Below are 22,633 nucleotides of genomic sequence, written 5' to 3' on the forward strand. Positions count from 1 at the left end.
TTCTTCGATAATATTCAAGGTCTGTTTATGTTATAATAACACAACCATACATTGACGTAAAACATTGCCATCTAGTGTAAATCCTGCACATATGTTACTGGTAGGGATGTCCCTTGTCTATTTCCACGTCATTCCACTTCCGAGATTGGTTGGCCAGACTGCCTGGTTAAGCTGGCGTGCACTTTTGAACCAAGATGGGCTCACCATTGTCTATCCAGAGTTTCTTAGTCACCCTTTTTTTACAGAAGTAGGTTACTCCAATTCTTCACACTCCTTAGGTTATTCCCTTAAACTGACATTGGTAAACACAAGAAAACAATCAAAGAGGGACTATTAAGTGCAAGAGAAACAGTTACGTTTTCAGGGAACTTGAGACGGTTTATTCTTTGGTTTGGGGTTTGGTGGGATTCTAAAGAGAACTGTTTTGGTGTTGAGAAGAAAGACTCATTTAAGTTTAAGTTAAATGCATTAAGCTTAACTGAAATCTTGCATAAGGAGCAAGGTTTTCTCCTCTTTCTCTGCTTTGGCCCTCCAGAGAATTCCCCCCACCCCCCCAATCTCACTTTCTCAATAGCTACAGACGCAGAAATGGCACGTCCTAAGGCAAGCTTATTGTGGGACTGACTAAAGTGGCTGTAATTCTGCACCAAGGCTGAATTTCAGGAAATAGACTTCAGATATAGTATTAGGGGACATTTAAGAGTATATGAAAGCATCTAAAAAAAATGTCATGGGACCTTTAAGTTATTTTTATAATCAACCGTATGCAGCTCTTTTTTCTGATCAACTACAAGGATAGGATCTGGATTCGGTATAGGCAGATATTTAATATTTAAAAAATTGGATCAAGGTCAAAAAAATCTGATTGAGACAACCCTAATCACCTGCACTGCTGGAATCTAACCCATATTTGTGTAGTAATTGTACTGAATATGAGCTCCATACCTAAAACATAATTTGCAGCAAAGAATTCTAAGAAATGACTCATGCACGATTGTAGGACATGTTCATTAAAAACCATGCTGCCATTTGCCTACTTTGAGGAGTGAATGAGGCGGAATCAGCTGGGGCAAACTAACACCTCTATCTAATTTACGAATAAGAGGCTTCTAGTGGGGAATTTCAACCGCTATGTTCATTATGATAATCAAGGTTATCTCAGCCAGTGCCAGTTTCTGCAGATTAATGAATTCCTAAAAGAAAAATATTAGCAGGGGACGTCTACGTATTGGGATTCATCATATCTCTAAGACAAAACAATTTCATTTTCTTCATGTACAGTTGATCGAAGTAACATCCTGACGCTTGACCTGAGGCAAGTGCAATGTAGACTTCCCATAATGACTTTATAGCAGTAACGTGCTCTTCTGTGGTCAATGCCACAATTACAATAGCATTGCATGCACAGCCTTTATTAGTATTGCTACATAAATCACAATCTATCTAACTAACTTATCATAAGCATGATGACAAAATCATGTTGGTGAATCCAAACCAAAGCAAATATGTCAGAAACAGCAGAGACAGCAAGAGTTTTCCCTCACTGCACTGTGCTTGGATGCAGCTACTTGGCCTCTAGCCCAGTAAGGACCAATTTACATATTGCTCGCCTTATACACCATCACAGATTCACCTGGGAAGATTAGAGAGTTTCATTGTTTCCCCTTACTTAGACATTTTTACACAATGAACATGAGCAGTCAATATTACCGTTTGCACAGTTTCGGAGTTACATATGCATCAACTGAAAGTTAACAGCATATTAATGTGTGATGACTGTACTTTGCCTTTGTAGGACAAATAGTGCTAACTACTTAAGAACAGTGGTGAAGACTTCATGGACGAGCAGTTTGTAAAAACAAACCATGACAGATAAGTTGCCAGAAGTGTTTTGTGTAACGATAACATTAATCTCTAGGCTGATAAGCTGTGTTGCTGGTGTGGAAGAATACATATATAGTGTAAAAGTCATGAATATTCGGTTATTCTGCTTGTGTGTCTCTTTGTGTGTGTTTACGCGAGCTGAAGCATCAAGAACCAATGGAAAATAGTGACTTGTTCACGTTTGTGTATTGTCGACACTGGTGAAGTCATTATTGTTGTCACGCTTAAAAGCTTGAGGATGTTTGGGTTAAAAGATGTCTGGGCTCTGTGATGCTGCGGCTTAACTTGAATAACTGATGGAGAGGGATGATATATTCACAAATGTCGTGTAACAGCTTTGCTGGTGAGACATTTTCCCCATATCTTAGCTTGATTTGAGTACATGGGGTGATTTGTACCCAGCTCTATGTTCATATCTCAAACTCAAAACCATCCTTGGACAAATTCTAGATATGTGGAGGTGCACGATGCTTATCTTGCTACTTGTTATGGACAGCATGCGCCAACAGACATATGGGGACCTGTTGGAGTCTTATATGGCAACAAAGTGAACTGCTAAAATGCTTGCACTAGATCAGTGGTTCTCAACCGGTGGGGCGCGCCCACCCGGGGGGGCGCGGACTCTCTCCCGGGGGGGCGCGAGTAGACTACAGGATGGGAGGGGAAAAAAACTGAAAAAAAAAAAAATAATATATATATGTATATTTTTTTTCCAAAAGCTAAAAATCTAGCGACTTTTAATGGTGTTTTTGGAGACTTTTGTAGTGTTTGTAGACTCGAAAGCACGAATCACTCTGCAGTTAGACCTACTGTGCTCAACCACGGGAGATGCCGTGAGCCCCTCTCCCGTCCAAAAGCACCCACAGTCAGCAGTAGCCTCGCGCAGCAGGCACAGCCTGCAGTCAGAGCAGAGAGAAGACACACACCCTCCGCGCATGCACACTTTGATCCTGTATTCTTTAACATGTACGTCAAAAGGCACAACTCTGCCGTGCCTTTGTACGTAAATGTGTTATGCCAGTAATCGTCTCCGTTAGATATCAAACACGGACCAATTAAAATCGAGATATTACTGTCCCTTTGCGTAGCTGACGTCATTACACCAGCTACGTTGTAAGCGCAATCCCCGCGAAATTCAAAGTCAAAATAACAGCAGCGGAGTCCGCCGATATCACAGCGGTGAGGAACTTCTCTAAACTCGAACTTATTTCAAAAAAAGAACTAATAGCAAGATGGAGATCTACGCCAGCCTTAAATGGACTACTCCCGCAAAGGGACAAATACTCGTGCATCGTTTCAAACTGCTGGTAGGGAAGAAGAGATGTGGCATAGTGCCGTGCTAACATGGGCGCTGGACCTCTACGGGGTCCTGGATTGAACAACCCGCCCGCAGCTTAACAAGCAGGAAAAGCCGTCAGCTCATATAATCCCGGGCAACTACAGCATCGCACATTGTCCACCCTGAAACGGATCCAGTCGGAACCGGACGGGCCAGCAGGTCTTCCAGCCCTCGCCGGAGGAGAAAGAGCAAACTGAAGGCCGTAAAGCGAGTTTTACAAAGATTTTGATCGACGCCTTCACGAGGAAAGCGTTCGGATGGATTTATGTACAAAAAACTACCGATTGGTGAGTCAAACTATTTAAAACAAATTTGCAACGTACTTTAAAGAGGATTATCGATCTTTGCGTGGGTTCGAGAAACCGTTGGTGGCACAGCAAACGAGCTATAAATGATATGCAGGACACTATTGAGCTGAAGAGTGACAGTCGAACTGAAGGAACCCCTTAGCTCCTGCCCCTCTTTCGCCTTCTGGGCATCATTGATGCAGGAATACGCTGAACTCTGTGACGTCGCCTTGAAGATTTCCTTCCCTTCGCGGGCAAAAATATTTGTGTGAGGCAGGATTCTCAAAAATGACTGCACTCAAAACTAAATACCGGGCACCCAGATAGCTCAGTGGGTAGAGCGGGTGCCCATGTACAGAGTCTTGCTCCTCGACGCAGCGGACCCGGGTTTGAATCCGGCCTGTGGCCCATTTGCTGCATGTCACTTCCCCCCTCTCTCTCCTTTCACACATCACTGTCACTCAATCTAATAAAGGGAGAAAAATCGTAAAAAAACTAAATACCGTAATCGTGCACAAATCGAGGATGATTTGAGGCTATGTTTATCAAACATTGAGCCAAGAATTGAGGATCTTTGCAAGGCAAAGCAAGCTCAGGTCTCACATTAATATCACCAACCTGCAAGCTTCTTTAAAAAATGCAGATGATGCCTACTATTAGACATAGTGATAATAATAATAATAAAGCATAAATTAATATCAGAGGTTTGGTGCCAATTCCCAATTATAGCAATAGCCTAGTAATAATAATAGGCCTACTGATGATGATGATGATGGGATGATGATGAGATGATAATAACAATAATAACAATAAATCATGTAACCTATATAAATATATAGCAATAGCCTAGTAATGATGATAGGCCTAATACTACTCAAATAATCTAATATAATAATAATACCACTACTAATAATAATAATATCTGCAAGCTCACATTAGAAGTCTGGTACTACTGCCAATTATAAAAATAGCCTAGTAATGATAATAGGCATACCTACCGCTACTGATGATAATAATATTAATAATAATAATGTGAGCCTAAAAATAATAGCCTATCTATCTATCTATCTATCTATCTATCTATCTATCTCTCTCATCTATCTATCGTTCGTGGTGTGTGGGGCGTTGGGCACTAGGGCCCCAACTACAATGAACCAGCTTTGGGGGGGCCCAGCTTGCAAAAGGTTGAGAACCCCTGCACTAGATGTACAATGTTGCAAACAAGAGCAGTATTCTTAACGTTACGAATAAAAAATAGTTCATGAATTTCAATGCAAACCAAAGCTCTCCCCAGCATGTTCTGCTTTTAAAAGACAGTAGTTTAAACTTGAAGGGTCTCTTTAAAAGACTTACTTTCCTGTGTGACCTTTACATCCTTGCCATTTGAAAAGATGCACTCAGTCAAAAGGACTTTTTTGCTGTATTTCTGTGATTGCACACATTGAGGCAATATTGTCCACAACATCCAAAGACTGAGATTCCTCACACACAGAGAAATAAACATAATTACTTTATGACCACAGGATTAAATGTTGTGAAGGACTATGTACTGAATACATCTTGCCTCCTTTCTCAGCCTCGGCGGGACATTTGACAATTTGACCCCTGGCTTGTTGCATGGGGCTGTTGAGAAGCAGCCAATGGCATTGTTTAAACTGGACAACTCCCTGGTGGGAAAAAGTGTATGCCTTTACATGTTTGTGGATACGCATGGCCAGCATTTGGAGATGCTTTGCCAGGCCTTTACTGCAGCCATCTTCGGTTCTTGCTTGTTTCGGCAGCTTTACACCTTCAGTTTGGTCTTCAGCACATGGAAGACATACTGACTTGGACAGAGACCAAACTGACTTGGCCAATCAAGAACATTCCAAGGTTTGACATAACTTTGACTAATAATAGTAAATTAATATGATCCTGTCTAGCAAAGGCAAAAATGCATTGCATAGGATTGCCTTAATGTATTTGTGTTGACCCTCTTTGATATAGTCAGACAGACAGCTCTACTAAAAAGAAGAATACTTAGTGAAAATACTAATATGTTACTGCATAGTATGTTACTGTTATTGTTGGCTTTGGGTCAAGTTATGTGTATTCAATCGAAAAGGCAGCATTCATACAGGTATGTAGGTGATTCTACTAATACCAAAGAAAGGACCCATTTGCCTTTTGTTATTATTGTTATTATGTGATTGAATTATGCTGAGAATTCAATCACATGTACTTTAAAGCGAGGAGGAATGTTGCTACTGTTTAGTGGAATAAAGCTGAGTGTTGGCATCTGTGACATTCCGGCTCTACTTTATAATAAACAATCGATACATCAGTCCGCAGAAAGGAATGAGAAGCCTCAGGACAATGTAGTAAAGCTGCACTTCAGAAACACCATACAAATAAAAAATAAAAAACACTGCAAAAGGGCCAATTTATGAGTATTTGTAAAACAACGACATAATTACTCAATGGAGATACTTTGGTGACCACCCATTTTGCAAATGTTCCAATCCAATTGTTCTGGGGCCAGCTTCCAATGAATAATACATACAGTATATTGTAGTCAGAGAGGCTGAAACCAATACTCAGAGAAAATGGTCTCATTTTGAGCATGATATACAGTGTTGTGTTTAACGCTAGCAGTCTTCTATCAAATAAATCAATACACAAAATTGTCATAATCCCATCTAAATTAATGTCAGTCATGCAATAAAATAGTGACGTCAAAGGTTTATCTGAACTGCATTACTTTCTCATGTTGAATTCTGGATTGCATTATTGTAACGATAAAATAGATCCCCATTTAGAATGCACTCCACGTCCTTTGAAAATGCATTTTTGCACAAAACAAGGCAAACTTTTGAAGGGAATGTCCTCAGTACAAAAATACAATTACATTGGTCTGTTGTTCACTTGCCTATGATGAACTACAGTAGGTTTACATTCAACAAAGCCTGTGACTTTACCACAAGAGTCTGCTGTCTGCATCCCGTCCCCTACGACCACTTTTTTCTAGGATTAATCTTAAAAACCTAAAAGTAGCACTTGTGGGCAGCTGAACAAGTTTGTCCCACTACATTCACAACCTAGCCCCTAACTACTCTACTAACTACACTCTGCTAACCTAAACCAAGTAGTTATTGTGCTGCGTGTGATAGACGGCAGGATAGAAGAGCATCAGAAAGTGTTAATATGTGTTTTTTCCAAAAGCAATGGCAAACAACATTTTATTTAATTGTTTTCTTGTTGTTGTTTTTTTTACAGTCAAGATTTGCTCACATCACACATCAAGGCAGGAGGAAGAGCACTTCAAAAGGTGAATTGCGTATGCGGATTGCACTGCAAACTAACCATATGTCTTTCAAATGTTATGGAGGAGTTCTTATATGTCTTGGCCTTGGATTCTTCCATTCAATTATAATGTTCAGTGAACCTTTGGCTTTGTTTATATTTCACACTATATAATGAGTTTCATAGCTCAAATTGGTGTGCCGCTTATAGTGTAAATCCATTGATTATAAGCAAGTAAATGTGTCTTCTTTCGTGGCTTGAAGGCATCTTTAATGAGGACCATGGTTAGAGTAGAATGCACACAGGGAGCGGTAGGGCATGCATTTTCTCTCTTTCTAAATATCCTCTGGCACTAACTCAGCTCGCTTGAAATGATCATTGGACTATGACCATGTTTATAGAGTGGCTATAAGAGAAGGCATTTCATTATCTATTAGACTACCCATTATTTATGATTAATAAATAAATAAAAGGCCACTGATATATGTTTACTGAGAGCCAAGTCCTGGCTACTGTATAACTGTGAGATGAACAGCACTCATCCCAGTGATGTTACATGCTGGTTCTCTCAATGGGTGTTGTGGTAAGAATGTGTCACTGTGTTTGCTCTGAGTTAATTCTCCTATCGCTCTGATGCTTTATTTTCTGCCGCAGCAGCAGGGAGATAATGTCGACTTTAGTACTCCAAGCAGCACGCTAAGTTTAAAAATATGCTTTTTTTCTTTGGTTCTGAAGGTGACATGCTGGGACGATGTCCTTTACAATACTCATTCTCGGAGGGAAGGCAAAAGGGAAAATGTGTCAGTGCAGTTTAACTGTTGAGATGGGGGTTGTGAGAGCAAAGACAAAGCCGTGATGTTCTTCCCCCCAGTGCTTCACTTCTGACATGGATGAGACATAAAGCGAGTCTACGATTGTCACCAGGCAACGGAAGTCATCCCACACTAATGTTTTGCCTAAGACAAACGCTCAAACATACGGGAATGTGTTAAACTGAAGAAACAGGGGCAATGCAGAAAGAACAGGACGGACCATGAGCAGATGAAATGTTAAAGGCAAAATAGATGACGTTCCTTTAAATCATCTATCACATTTTGACAGAAGAGATGGTCTTAATCGTAGAGAATGACACTGCCTCCATGGGAATGAATGTTTCTAAGCACAGAGAAACACAAGTACACAAAATATTTGTTGTGTCTGTTCCCCCACCTACTGAAATTACTGGTAAAACAGATGGCACAAGCCTGAGGAAGTGTACATAAGTTCTGTTCCAAATGTTGAGAGGAAGAGGGAGAGAAACAGAGAATTAAAAGTCTAATTTCAAAGTCTCCTGCTGCTGCTGCTGCTGAAAAAAAGAGTTGATTACGATACACGCAAACACGATACACGTGTGGCAGGTTAAATACGTTGATAGCAAAGGACAATGTAGTGCATTTGATCCTCAATCAGCCACCAGACGCAGGGCTGAAGAGCCAAACACGATATCCAATTAACTTTGGCTGCACAAACACTCAGTCACATTAAATGTTGTAGAGAGAGTGTGATGACAGGCTGTGAGCTTTCTAATACCATAGACAGGTCATCTTAACAGAAGACAGTGATGTGAAAGCACAATCATGCAACTTTAATGTTCTCATAGAGGTTCAAAGAGTCTAGCACTTTAAGTGAATAATTCTCACAACATGTAGAAGAGATGCTTGACAGGAAACATGCTGCATTTGGAACACTGGCATGTTTTAGGTTTGGCGTTTTCTGTTGAGTCAACAGAAGGGTAACGTGTCAGCAGAGGGAAGATAGAGAGGAGGGAATTTAACTTCACATACTGCAAAACGCCTTGTCCTTCTGCTCAGTAATAGGGTGCTATGCTACACTACCCCCTAAACCTCCATTATACGGGCGCCAATTATCATGGGAACCCACCACATTTGTGATACATTTATTTCAATATGGGACTTGCCAGATAAAATACCCTGCAGGATGTCGATAGGAAGCCTGAAATACACTGACTATACTTCAGCTTCATCCCAAACATACAGATCAAATATTCTCTGCACTCCTAAAGCAGAGCTTCTAGAGGGGCTTTGCCAAACTACTCCCAAATGTTTAAACGGTAATGTGGGCTTACCATCTAAGAAATGTACTTCACAATCAGAATTAAATTTAGCGGTCGAATGTTGTTAGAGGAATCTCAAAGGATCTCACGCGTAGAGCCAAACAAAAATAGAGCTGTGATATACAGTACCAACCCCAATCACCAGACAGGAAAACTGATATTGGACAATTTTGCCATACAAAGCCAAAAGACCTTAACTCCCCAGAGTATAGAATTGAGAAAAATGACTTTAGACTTATTTTGTTGTCCAGCCAAATGAGTTGTAGGCAGGATATTAAACATTTGGCAATACTTTTTTTGTATTAAGTTATTTATCTACATAAAAATCTTAAACTCAAACTTGACGTTTGACCCTTATTTGGAAGTTACTGTACTCTGCCTTTGTATTATCTACAAGATAACAAGGGGTCATGCAAAGGCAAAAGGCATCAACTTCCATTTTATCACTCACTTGGTTTCTGATCACTAAATCAAATCAGGTCATGATGTTAATGATGACATCTACATAAAATCATCTTGGCACAATTATGCTTAGCCTAATATAAAGGTAAATATAAAATAATGTAAATGAGAAGTAACTCATTTGTAAATGAAGGTCAACATCACCTACTGTATTTTATTACCCTATTCAATATGGTTTTATAGAATTGTAATAAAATAGATAGATAGCCTATAATCTGGCGTAAATGAATACAGACGGCCATCCAATTTTAACGACCTCGTCCACATTGTCAAAATCATTTAGATATTGAGCCATTACATTGGAAATCTTTTAGATAACAGTAGTCTATGATTTACTGTAGCTATCCTAACAACAACACACCAGCTGCCTTTTTCTAGTCTCCCGTTTCACTCTCACCAATACTGTCTTCGGGCAAAAAGTCGCAACGTGAGATCAATAACAGTCATAAATATACTCTATAGTCTGTAACTCCGTAACTTCAGCGTGGCAAAGAGTAACTTTGTTTTGATGGGCAGCAAAACAAAAGCAGAGTACCTTAACTCAATTTTGAGCTTTCTAAAGAAAAAAGACAAAGAAGACAAAGAAACAAAGAACCATAACTTATGTTATGGTATTCTGCCTTTGCTTCTCCACGGCTTTCAAAGTTATGGAACAAACACAACACAATTTTCTCCCCAAAACGATACATTTGACTCAAGATTGTCCACATGATAAAGCAGATCTCTAATGTTCCAAAAATGACAAAAGTTTTGTGAATTTATTCAGAGTGCTAGAACCTGTTTCATTGTTTTTATTTTTGTGTATTTGTGACGTTAAATATCATCTTCTGTGAAGAACACTGAGAAACTAGATGGCAGGTTATTGTCAAATTATTTTTTTAACTGTTATGTCAAATCAACTTGAATTATTGAATGTTATCGTAACATTATAATTTATGTTAGTAATTGTTTTATATTTGACAATGTAGTGTGGTAAATTGCAAACAAAGGTCAGATCTGGTCTAAAAATGGCACAGCAACCTGTGCTTTAAAAAAAAGAAGAAGTAAAAATTGAGAATTGAATTGAATTGTGACTTTAGAATTGAAATGTAATCAAATCAAGGATTTGGAGAATCGTGGCGCCCCCAGTAATGATAAATGTGTGTGTGTTTTTTTTTTTTCATACATAGCATGTTAATTTATGTATTCTCATACTGGCAAAATTAACCTAACATAAACTGTATTTAACTTCTCATAGAATGTTTGCGACAGATTTTAATGAGGTTACAAGAAAAGATAGGTTATCTATTTAAAGGGATACTTTGTCAAATATAAACCAACTCTGTGTGTTCTTATGTGTGCAGTGTTTCCCTCCATGGCTGCTGCTCTTCACCAACATTTTAGCCCAAAAGCAATGGGACATTCTTTTTTTTTTTCTTCTATTTTTTAAGATTTTTTGGCATTTTAGGCCTTTATTTGTGACAGGACAGCGTAGACGTGAAAGAGGAGAAAGAGGGGAATGAAATGCAGCAAAGGGCCGCAGGTCTCCCCCCCGGCCACTGTGTCGAGGACTGAGCACTACCAGAATGAGCTACCCAGGCGCCCACAATGGGCCATTCTTAAAAGCTAGATGTAACGTTAGTGGAAGGAAAAAAAACTGCAACACTATTTGCTTTAAAACTTTATTCAAGCTACTGTGTGTGTTTGTCATAAATCTGATGAGTAATATTAAGACAAAGGCATAACACTGTCAATCAAGCGTGATAAAACATAATTTCACTTTGATGAACAGCAAAACAAAAGCAGAGATCCTTAACTCAATTGGAGCATGCAGAAAAACAAAGACAAAGAACTGTAACTGAGGTTACAGGATTCTGCCTTGGCTTCTCTGGGGGATTTGGAAATTACAGCAAAGACAACTCACTATTTTCTCCAACAAACAACCAAATTGATATTTGTACACACAGTGAATCCAACAAAATAAGTAAAGGTTGTTTGCCTTTGCACGGCAGTATAGAACAAGTTTCGAGCAAAAATGATTTAGGTAGAAATATTCTAATACAAATAAGCATTATAATGACTAGACACCCACATATGGATACTTCATTAAGATATCACTTAGCCTCACTAAAATACATTATGTGGCATAACCATGAGATTGACATACTGCACCCCAGCGTTGGGTCATCAAGCTGCTTGTTTTCAAGCTCTGTGTAGGATACTGATGAGCTCAGTATAGAGACGATGAGGACTTTAGAGGAAACCATGGGGAGAGATACCATCCCCTGTTGTCAAACAGGAATAAGTGCAAGAACCCCAGAGAGAGCTGTCTTTGAACAGTTCTCCTCCCCGGTGCCTCGAGGACACTGAAATCATCATCGGTGTTGATTGGGTCGAGCCAAGCTAGAGCCATGAAACAGTTTCTGTGACCATGTTTCTGAAGTCAGCCACTGACCCCTTTTATTGCATTTTCCTCTGGGAGGGACAATTCAATCAAAGGATTCCCTGCTCTCCACGTCCACCAGATTCACAAAGCTCCTAGGGCAGCACTACTGAGGCAAGCCAAAAGTCCATGAGATCCTTTCCTGAAGGATTCATGAAGGATTCAAGTTCTAAGACAGTGTTTGCAAGCTTTTAGCATCAATACAGGGAGAGAACTGCATGCGGACAGCCATTAGCACCAACGTTTTTTCATAACATTATACTGGAAACTACATTTACAATAAGTGAATTATGACTGTTCCACTTTATTTTACATGCCCAGCAAACTGCAGATCTGTGTGTTCCCGACACCCTTGATATTTAGACGTCCTTGTAAGCATAATGCACAAACTAAGAATGCGATTATCACACTCTAAGTAAACTCTCTTTCCACTTTAATGGTTACCAGACAAGAAGCTTTCTGGCCCCAAAAGCAAAGATTTGACGCTGTATTGCACAGAAAGCGTTTGCAAGAATTGAAGAACAGCCATTTAGCTGGGTTTTCCTTAGACATTCCTGAAGGCGCACTGTTTTCCCAGCTCCCTGAATAACGGTCGTCAGCTGTCCAGTCCTGTGAGGCCCGCGGCTGAGCGGATGGACCGGTGCATCCTTCTAGTCTCTAGGTAAGGCAATCCAAGGCCACCTTCCCCTCCCCTCCTCCCCTCCTCCCCACATCCCTGAAGATGCAGTGATTACATCTCCCTCACCAAACCAGCACAGGGAAGAGAGAGGCCATCAGTGCACCAACATTTTGATATTTCCAGCAGGAGTTTAAGGTATTACCTTGCCTTTTTCCTTAAGATAATAAATTCGCCCATATAATGCCCACACGTATCACAGTAAAATCAAAGTGCTGGTGGCTTTGCACCGTGCATTCATTGTGCTTTTATTTTAATCTTCTACGGCTTTGCTCAGTCCATATCATCCTGTATAAAAGGATCTTATTTCACAGGTTATCCCAGCCCTTGCTTTTAATCAAGAGGGCAGAATACATTCCAATCCTGTCTTCTGTTTGCAGGGCAAGGCAGATCTAATTGCCCTTTCTATCAATACATAATCCATGATAATGAGCTGTGCCAAATTCTTTAGATGAATATGCAAGGTCTTCTTTCTGCAGGCATTGTAAATAAAATGGAGCCAACATTAATTGAAGTGATAATTAATTGCCTTCTGGAGATTATATGACATGGCCCACAGCAACCGTGTAGCTTATATTAGATCTCTTATATTTAAAACAGTTCCACAAAGAGGGAGTGACAGATCATAGTAGGGCTGCACGATTATGGCCAAAATGATAATCACGATTATTTTGATCAAAATTTTGAGCATGATTGTTCTCACGATTATTTGTTGATTTTAACCAAAACTAATTTTATCGTCACATAGGCTATTTATAACTGCGAGAGGGAGTGTTATGGACGCTACTCACAGAGAGACGACTGACTCATTATGAACGGGTCCAGCACGGGTCGAACGGCGGATACACACGGCGTGTGTATGAAACGTCTGTATCGTCACTGCGCTGCATTTTTATGAACTATGCTATTCTCGCAATGGGTCAATCTCTGGCCCAGGTCGGTCCAGCAGCTCCGTCTCACACGCTGTTACTCTACCAACTGAAGTTAGTTGCATTAAATTACTTCTTCTGTGTTCTTCGCCATGGCGGCCGTGATAGCAGAGTTACCCGCAGAAAGACTGGTACAAATACAGGTTTGCCCCTCATACTTAACAATATACAGCTGTGTTAATAACAATTAAAACTGTGGACAAATGTCAGAAGTGTGGACCGGCGCCGCTGTGTGGCCGGGTGCCGAGTAAGAGGAGAGAGAGTAGAGGAGAGATTCAACACAGGCCCGGCTTTACAGATGAAATGGGTCATGTAACGCAAAATAAAACCATATCCATATAACAGCATTGCAGCGGATGCGAGGACATTGGCACCGGTGTGTCCTAGAGGAGCTAACAGCTAACAGACGCTACTGGCACCGACTAGCCACTGCTGTTGTCTGAAAAACAACAGACGGGACAAAAGGTTGCGTTTACTGGTAAACTGGTGAAACCTTGAGACCGACGTATGACCGACTGCTATCTGTTGAGTTTTCCTCCTGTTACTCTGTCCTCTGTGACAGAATAACTACAGAGTCTACATCTGAAGAAATTAAGCTGCACGGGGTGCAGGGAACTACTCTGACTGGTTTAAGAGCGGACGGCTTTATGGAGTGGTAGATTGGCTTTGCAAAAAAAACGGAGCGTTCAATGAAATGGCGCTTTAAAAAAAAAAAAATCGCTCGATCACGCAAATTTGATCGTGGGAAGTCAAAATCGTGATCGCGACTAAAATTCGACTAATTGTGCAGCCCTAGATCATAGGTGACAGAGAAACCAATCAGAGACAATATCAGAAATCTGCTGGGAACTGCCAACGGAGCACCCCCTTTAAATATACTAAATCTGAATATGAAATGAACATACTTTAAACTTAACTTAAATGTTTATAATATTTACCAAACTCATTTCAGAACTCTCCCTTGTTTTTTAGGTTGAAATATGAATTCAACACTGTCTTCGTTACAGAATATCTATTGCTTTTGCTTGTTTGTTGTTTTCCCCTTGGGGATCATTAAAGTAAATCTTCTTCTTTTCTTCTTCTTGCTAATGTTTTGCTCACCCTACTGTTGGCAAATCTTGCATACAGAAACGATTTAGTAAATTAAAAAAGAATGGTTAAAAATGAAGATATCCTGACTTTTTGTCATCAGAATGTCCCTGCCTCCTGCAGTTAATGCCTAGTTATTTTAAAGCCCATACCTCCAGTTTGTAACACAGACTCAAGCCCAAGTAAAGAATGCCCCGATGACATCCTCAAACTCAAAGGCCTCTCCAGGAACGCAGAAGACATTGAACTGTCTGTGAGTCAAAACTCCTCACTGACGTCCACGTGTAAAATCAGTGGAGTGCGTCTTTGAACACTCCTAGACAGACTTTCATGGGAAAACATGTATGGCACACAGGACTGGACTGAAAGATTAGGCCTTCAATAAGAGAAGCAAAATATATTAAGGGTGGATTGATATATGTAGTGATTATCCTACAACACATGGGAAAGGATGCAATAGACATAGGCATAATATCAAAAAAACTTTGTCATATCTCCTGTACTGACTCATATTGAGGGGCACAGTGTTGTGTTGCCCTATCTCAACATCCACTCCCTCAACAAGTCCCCACTCTATTACATTCATACATTAGAGAGCATGCAAACAGCTGTGAACATGTTAACAGATGGTGTCTGTCATTATGTAGCATTGACATATGCATTTAGTACCACCACAACTAGCCTATAATTAATATATGACCTCTCGCACAGGTCATTAATAATTATTGTGCACTGTGGTCAATTAATGCACAGATGTCACTGCCAAAACTATAAAGCCCTAATTATACCCAATAACTTACACTGGCGAGGAAGCTGGAGTGAATGTTAATAGTTTGGCTTTGTTGTCTTTTTTGGGCTGTGATAGACTGCGTGACAGTGACAGTCTCATCATAATTTACAAAGCTTAATCCAGCCCATAATAACATGAAATGAGTGCTCTGTTTATCCATTAAAGGAAATCTATGTCTCCGAAGTGTGTAAATAACAATACCCAAGAGCATGCATGACAAATCCTGTTCTGATATGAAGGAAGAACAAAGGTTTAAACGAGTGCAGTCAGATCTGCCAAGCAGATTCTTTTACAGCACAATACATCACTACCACTCGTTCACCGAATAATACAGCACTCCCAATAAAACCCCATTTTTAACCCGACTGGCTGTCTTCAGCTTTATTCTGAAATGATGAGCTGCTTTTTGTGCTGTCAAGCGCTTGTAGGTAAGTAGTAGTCAAATAGAATGTTGTTGGATCAAACATGGATCTCTACCAAGTGCAGTGCAAAACACCATAACAAAATGCATTTGGTATCAAACCTGTGCCACAGTTTTATAACATCAATCCCAATAGTTAGATCATGTTTGAGTTAAGGTTAGGTAATTATGACAATCGTCAATGTGGTGTTATATCATAAACATGGCGTCCATCACAGTTTGACATTACACTCTAAATTTGATGAGTTCAATGTACTGGACAGGAGACACAGTCCACATTTTGCTGCAAACTGTATCATGTGCCACTGGTGGCAATAAGAGGATAAGCACCTCAATCACCAAGCACAAATTCATTATTTAAACATGAAGAAAACAGCCATTCACTGTGTGACTGGCTAATGGTGCCATTAGCACAATGTTTGGGTGAAATCACAATCATAGTTACTTGCTGATCACCTTGTAAAACATCAGATTTGGTGCCACCTCATTTGGACTATCTTTGAGGATAGTGTGCCTCAAGTGCATGGCCTCTAACTAGACAAACTAATAAATGATATACTAGAGACAGTGTTACACACTAAACAAAAACAATATAACAAAAAGTTTAAATATTCATTAGTTGAATGGTTTTGTATTACAAATCAATAGACACCGGAAATGAAAATACTTGTAAATTCTCAATTTAAATGGCAATAGTGACACTAGTTAGATACTCATTAAAGAAGTAATTGTTTCTACTGATTTTCTCCACCTGCTTAGCCATGTGCAGGTTACAAGAGAGATTGGACCCTATACCAGTATACATTGGGTCAGGGGTGAGGCCGCACAAAATGTACTGTATGTCAGTTACAGTGTACTACCATGTTGATCATATTTGAAATAGGATAAATACATTAAAAAAGCATTCCTGCAGCACAATCCTGCTGTCCACCTGGATGCCAAGTGTGTTTCAAACACTCCAAGTTTCAACAAAATACACTTAAATGCACTTCTTCGTTTGTCGCCTTCTTCCAAGGCAGCTACAAAGAAGATGTGAGCAAGTTTCATGTCTTCGAAATTACCACAGCAGTGGTCTCTGTGAAGGAGGACACTGCAGACTTCTAACACACTTTAAGTGAATAGGCAGAAAAAGGGAGTGTTTGATACTAAAAAGGAGACCTTTTCTGAGTTAATGCATGTTAACACAAGTCCTCATATACTATAAAAGTGACACTCGCTGACAAAACAGGCGCTGCGGCAGAATTCCATATGACAGTTTTGCATTAGTGAGTAATGGATGGAATGAATGACTTACAAGTTTCGTCTGAGTCGTCGGGGCAGTCGGGCTCGCCATCACAGAGCCAGGCCTCGGGAATACAGGTCTCCTGGTCGTGGCAGTGAAACTCCCCTACGTCGCACAAGATGGCTTCTGGATGGCATGAAGAGAGGGTGGAGAAAGAGACAGAAAAGATGCAGTAATGAAGGGATGATTGTGAACAGGTGGCTCGCATGTTTCACCGGAGGAAACATGGGTGTGAGTGAAGAGGAAGAGGCTTTACTTGGACATTTGTCAGAACCACATGCAGTAAATGGAACTAGTGAAGAGGCTACGATGTACGGAAAATTTTTATAAAAAAAAGTTCCATCAATGGAAGCATGACGCTGACTGAAACAGAAACACAGCTAATGTTTTTCGAGATGCTGCAGGTCTATTGTACGAATATTTTTGAAGGATGACAAGCGACAGAGTACTGTATGTCCTTTTGTCAGGGGCATGTCTTTTGCAAACCACAAGATTATAGTACCAGAAGAGGCAGACACAGATGCTGCCCGGGTATTGTGATTTTGACAGCTACTGTCCTCTAACAAAGACCTTTACGCAATGGCAAACTATCACAAAGCAGTTTTTAAAGTTTGTTCTTTTGATCTTTTTGCCTCCTTGGTGTAGTGCTTTCATTCGATGGTGAGACTGGTGGAGTTCAGTGAAAGCCCAGTCAACTAAAAAGTCATCATAGCCTTTCAATATAGCAAGCATCCGTCAAATTGTTGACATGTTTGCTGCCGGTAGCTGTCAAGTGACTCAGCTCAATCATTCGGCACAATGGCAGCAGCTTTTGCTAAATATTTGACACCACAACGTGACCTGTCGTTACTTCTCAGCTCCGAGCAATAATGGTCATTTTTTTCTAAGCTTAACCCAGAGACAATCAGACACGCTCAAACTCCCCCCGCACTACCACTCGCTCTCTAGCTCCATCTTTAACCCAGTGTGTTTCTAACCCATTAGCGGTGGGAGTGGAGCAAGTGGAAGATCAGGTATGCAGCGTTTGAACAGTGAGCGTGATGATTCAACGCACCGTTGCTCCCTGCCCTGGCATCCTGCAGCAAATTTACTACCTAGGGACAAATCTGAAAAGGTCAAACATCTCATCAATTCTGCCTCTCCTATTCCCACTGATGCAATATATCAGAAATCTTCCCATTTAAATCAAGTTCTCTTTTGAAATATTCAAAAGGGGGTCATTCTTAAAATTGCACAGCAAGCAATCAACCCCTTTTAAAGAAAAAAAAAAAGTAATGTAATGTTTCAGCGGTGAGAGTTGTATTTTGAGAGTATTTTGCTTTTAAACATTGGAACATCACCAACTTTGTGCCAAATGTTTCTCAAAACATTGTTAACTCAATAATAACAGACTATTTTTATGTTAAGCCAAAAGTCAACCATCATCAAGCAATACAATATTGTGATGTTCAGCGAAAAACACGTCGTCAGACTCAATGGACACTGATTTTCATTGCAATAAATATTATAATAACCAAGAACTAGCCTTAATAATATGGATGGACAGTGCATGATTTGACAGTTCAGTGGTAAAATACAATCGGCTATGCAATATTGTGACATTAATTACTATCCAAAACTAATCATTTAACTTTTCTCAAACAAGTAGCTAAGTCTAAATAATGGCACCTCTTAAACACATACTATACTGACTGCTGTACATAAATGAACTACATATGAGCTGAATATGTCTACTACATAATTTACATTCCTTCTGAAAAAATAGCAAGGCATTAATAGATACATGCTGGGCTTGAGTTTGGCAGAGACATGCTCAGCTTGCTGAAGTCTCTAAAGGGATACCTCCTTCGCCTTTAAAGCTACATTGATTGCCATTGGAAAGCAGAGGATTGGTGGCAGAAAGGACCATTTCCTTAACTAGCAATGGGAGCCATGAAAGAAACTGCCCCTGGACCTTGGAGCAGCCCAGTTACCTATTGATGTTCTACCTCCTTTCATGTTACTTTACCTTGAAAGTTAAAGGGCCAAATATGAGTCAACCAAATGACCTCTTATGTCAATTCATCTTTCCCTTTGGCTTCTCAAAACAGCCTCTCCTCTTGACAAAGGCTGCACCGTTGCTGCATCTTTAGGGGGACAACAATGGGACAAACACACAATGGCAGGGAGAGTAACCGCTCGGTTGTTCTTTTGTTCCTCTTCCATATGCTGCTGGTATTGGCATGAGAAAGATACATAAAGTTGCAGTTTTACACAGCATTATGTATTTTGCAGATAATTATATACAAACATCAAATGAGGGACAATGACAGGGATAGCAGATTAAAAAAAAGCAGACTGGTTCCATTACCATTACAGTGGGAAAAACACAGTGGCTCTCAGCCGGGCACATTATTATGAGCTTTATTACTGACACCAAACAGCCACCTCCGGCACATTCAAGCCATTGAGCCTTTGAAATTTTGACGAACAAAGAGATATTTGGAGTCAGGCCAACAGAGAAGACGGTTTGAAAACCTGCTGGAGGAGGCCCAGCCAGCACTCCTTGCATCATGTAGTTTGTTGTGCTTGAGATGAGGTATGAATTCTGGAGTGCTGACCCAATTACAAAACACGTCCGGTATACTGCAACATGAGCACTTAGACAGTAAAACAAATCTCTTCATCCTGCATTATGCAATGTAGCATCTACTCACCTATTTGCTCAGTCTTATTAAACTCTGGATTACATTTGAGCTTAGGTCTTCATTAAGCTTTCTAAATTCTATTTCTAAATAATATAATATTGCAAGGAGGTAAGCTACAAACCACTAAGGCATTACAGTCCCCTGAATTGCATGAGACACACAGTTCACAATATGGTACAGTGGATAAGTTGAAAGCCACAGGCCTATTCAGAAAAAAAACAAAAAACAAAACCTGTGTTATAAAAACAGCAGTGTAGTACACAGCTCAAAGTGGGGAATTAAATGTAAGATGTGCTGTACTGCTGAAAACAAGCAGATCTGAGAATAGTCCTCACTCTATCATACAGTTGCAGATTGAGAAGGAGGTACAAAGCTTTTTTCAGCTTGTTCAGCTTGCTTGGCTCTAAGAGCTGTATGTGGACTTCTCAGGACACTCATAGTCCATTACACCTATGTTGCATTCAGGGGACTCAAGGTCATCCAACAACCAGTGCGGGAGGAAAAGAGAAAATAATGGTTTAATACATCTGAAAACCAAACACGAAAATGTGAAAGCAACAGACTACTCTCAAACAAAGAATCAGGGGTGCCTAAACTCCAGGATGACACATTCTCTTAACCCTCGTGTTGTCCTCGGGTCAAATTGACCCGTTTTCCTATATCAATGTTCCTTTTAATTCCCCAAAATAACATGATTGATTCCACACAATGCTCTTTGGCAAGTACAAATCTCTACTTCCATTAATTTTGGGGCGCCTTAATTAATTTTATAGCATTTGAAAAAAAAATTATGGAATTATGGAAATAAAGTGGTTTTGAAATAGTATTGAGTAAAAGTTGACATATTCCAGTCTGTGATATTCCATCAACATCCATTCCTTTAATTTAAGTCTAAATAATTCCAAATTTCTGCTTTTCTTACTCAAACATTAGGTATAATTTCCTATGAATGAGGTTTATTGACCATAAATTCCAAAAATAACTTTAAAACTAAAGTTAATAAGTTAGTGTGACATAGTGTTGAAAACGTCAAAACAAAGTGACACACATTGAAAAAAGACATCAAGAAAGTTGAAAAAAGGGGCAAAAACATAAGAAAAAGTTAAAAACCTTAGTAAAAAGGGTTTATTTTCATTGTTGACAGGAAGACAACACGAGGGTTAACTGCATATATGTAAATAAAACTCTTATTTTAGGACAGGAATTTAGCTTTTACCAAACTGTCATGAGTTAGTTGATGATGCTTTACATTTTTTGGACCATATTGTCTGCCAAGGCCATTCCTTTACAATTTGAAAATTGTCCTTTTTTGGTCCATGATAGTAAGCTAGCTTACCATTGACAATTGAGAGCTGTTGATATTATGTCTTGTCCCTCTCAAGTAGCCTACCGGTACATTCCAATCAAAGATACACAAATGACAGGACGAGTATCGATTGAACAATCAAATTAACAGTTATGTTACAGTTTGATTTATTAAGTTAAGATAGGAGGTCGGAGATAGGATAGGACATAGCCATGAGCTCAGGAACTGCTTCTGTAATAGGAAGATTTTTCCCATCTTTGAAACACAAGTTAAGATAGGACAAGCAGTTAGAATATGTTTCTGTAATGTGGCACTTGGTGTCTGTTATCGACATTTTGGAAAATACTAGGGCTGTCCCAATCAGCATTTTAGGCCTCCGATCCTTATCCAATCTTTTAACCTCAAATCCGATCCGATTTCGAGTAACGAACCAATATTTTGCCTTTAGTATTGAAATTGATCAAACTCAAATATAATTTGAGCAAGTAACCCAACTTTTTATTGTACTAATATTTTATCAAAAAGCATTACTATTCTTATTGTATATCCCATGAAATGAAAAATCTTACCCAGAATTAAAGGTCAGCTTCAATTTAATATTTTAGACAAAAGTAAAAAGAAAAACACTGACTTGGTACACTATTATCAAAAAGAAAGTGCTATTCAAGATCCACTTTTAGCTTGTAAGTGCTTAACATAGGCTGCCATAAAGTCAATAAAAATAAAGTGCACTGACCACTGAGCAAAAATAAAATGCACTTGCTCATCTTAAATATGGTGTAAACAGATTGACAAATAGTCACAATTCAGTAAATTAATGTGAAACATCTCAATCCAACTTAAAATGTAAACAGAAGTCAGTCAAATGAATTCAAAACTTTGAAACTGCAACTTAAAAGTAGCATGATCACTGAAACATGATCAAAATCAACAAGACCATTCTTCAGTCCTGAACAAATACGTACGTAGTCCTGAAAACAACTAAACAACCAAACCTGAATACTTAGTTATAATAACCACAATGCTCTTTCCAGTTATGCCTTTCTCACAGTCTTCACTTGCGAGAGTAAAATACTTCCACACTTCTGACATGCTTGCTTTGCACCGCCGTGGAGGTTTGTATTGCGCAACTACCGTCAAGAGTAACAAGCGGGTACTTTACGGCAGTTGCCGTAAAGATCGGCGCGACTAGTCAGGTAATGTAGCCGAGCTCCGATTACGGGAAAATAGCAAAAGATCCCTAGAAAATACCCTTACTCACTTTTTGGGCAAGAATTAGAAGAGAAGATTGATACCACACTCTCACATACATAATTCATACATCGTCAGTTCCTTGACGTATTTAGCATTCATATGATGTTTGGTGGCATTTTTATAGCCCTGTCTTTGACAGTCTTTACAAAATGGGCAACATTTAGAAGATAAGGCGCTGGGCTAAAGAGGTACATAGGCTATGACGCACATTTTAGTTGAATGAACTGTTATATAAAGGGATTCATTAAGAATCACTTTAGGCCTACAACAATGATAAATTAAAATTGTAATGTCTAACAGTTAATCATTTAAATATGAATGTTTTTCACAGGTAGCAGACCTGTCTTAGGTCTTCTTTAAAAGGTAATTTTGGGAAATGTGAGAAATTACTATTTGAAGTAGATGTAGAC

The 22,633-nt window shown here is 39.5% G+C and overlaps 1 protein-coding gene across 1 annotated transcript in view; it reads right to left on the reverse strand.

The window, feature by feature from the left end:
• The window catches only part of lrp1bb (low density lipoprotein receptor-related protein 1Bb), a 203,630-nt gene extending 186,446 nt beyond the window's left edge, over window positions 1–17,184 (reverse strand). The window contains 1 exon segment of the mRNA XM_032530345.1: window positions 16,989–17,184. Coding sequence (XP_032386236.1) covers window positions 16,989–17,184 — 196 coding nt within the window.
• Between the last annotated feature and the right edge of the window lie 5,449 nt (window positions 17,185–22,633).

The sequence above is a fragment of the Etheostoma spectabile genome, chromosome 11 (genome assembly GCF_008692095.1).
Source record: "Etheostoma spectabile isolate EspeVRDwgs_2016 chromosome 11, UIUC_Espe_1.0, whole genome shotgun sequence".
NCBI lineage: Eukaryota > Metazoa > Chordata > Actinopteri > Perciformes > Percidae > Etheostoma > Etheostoma spectabile.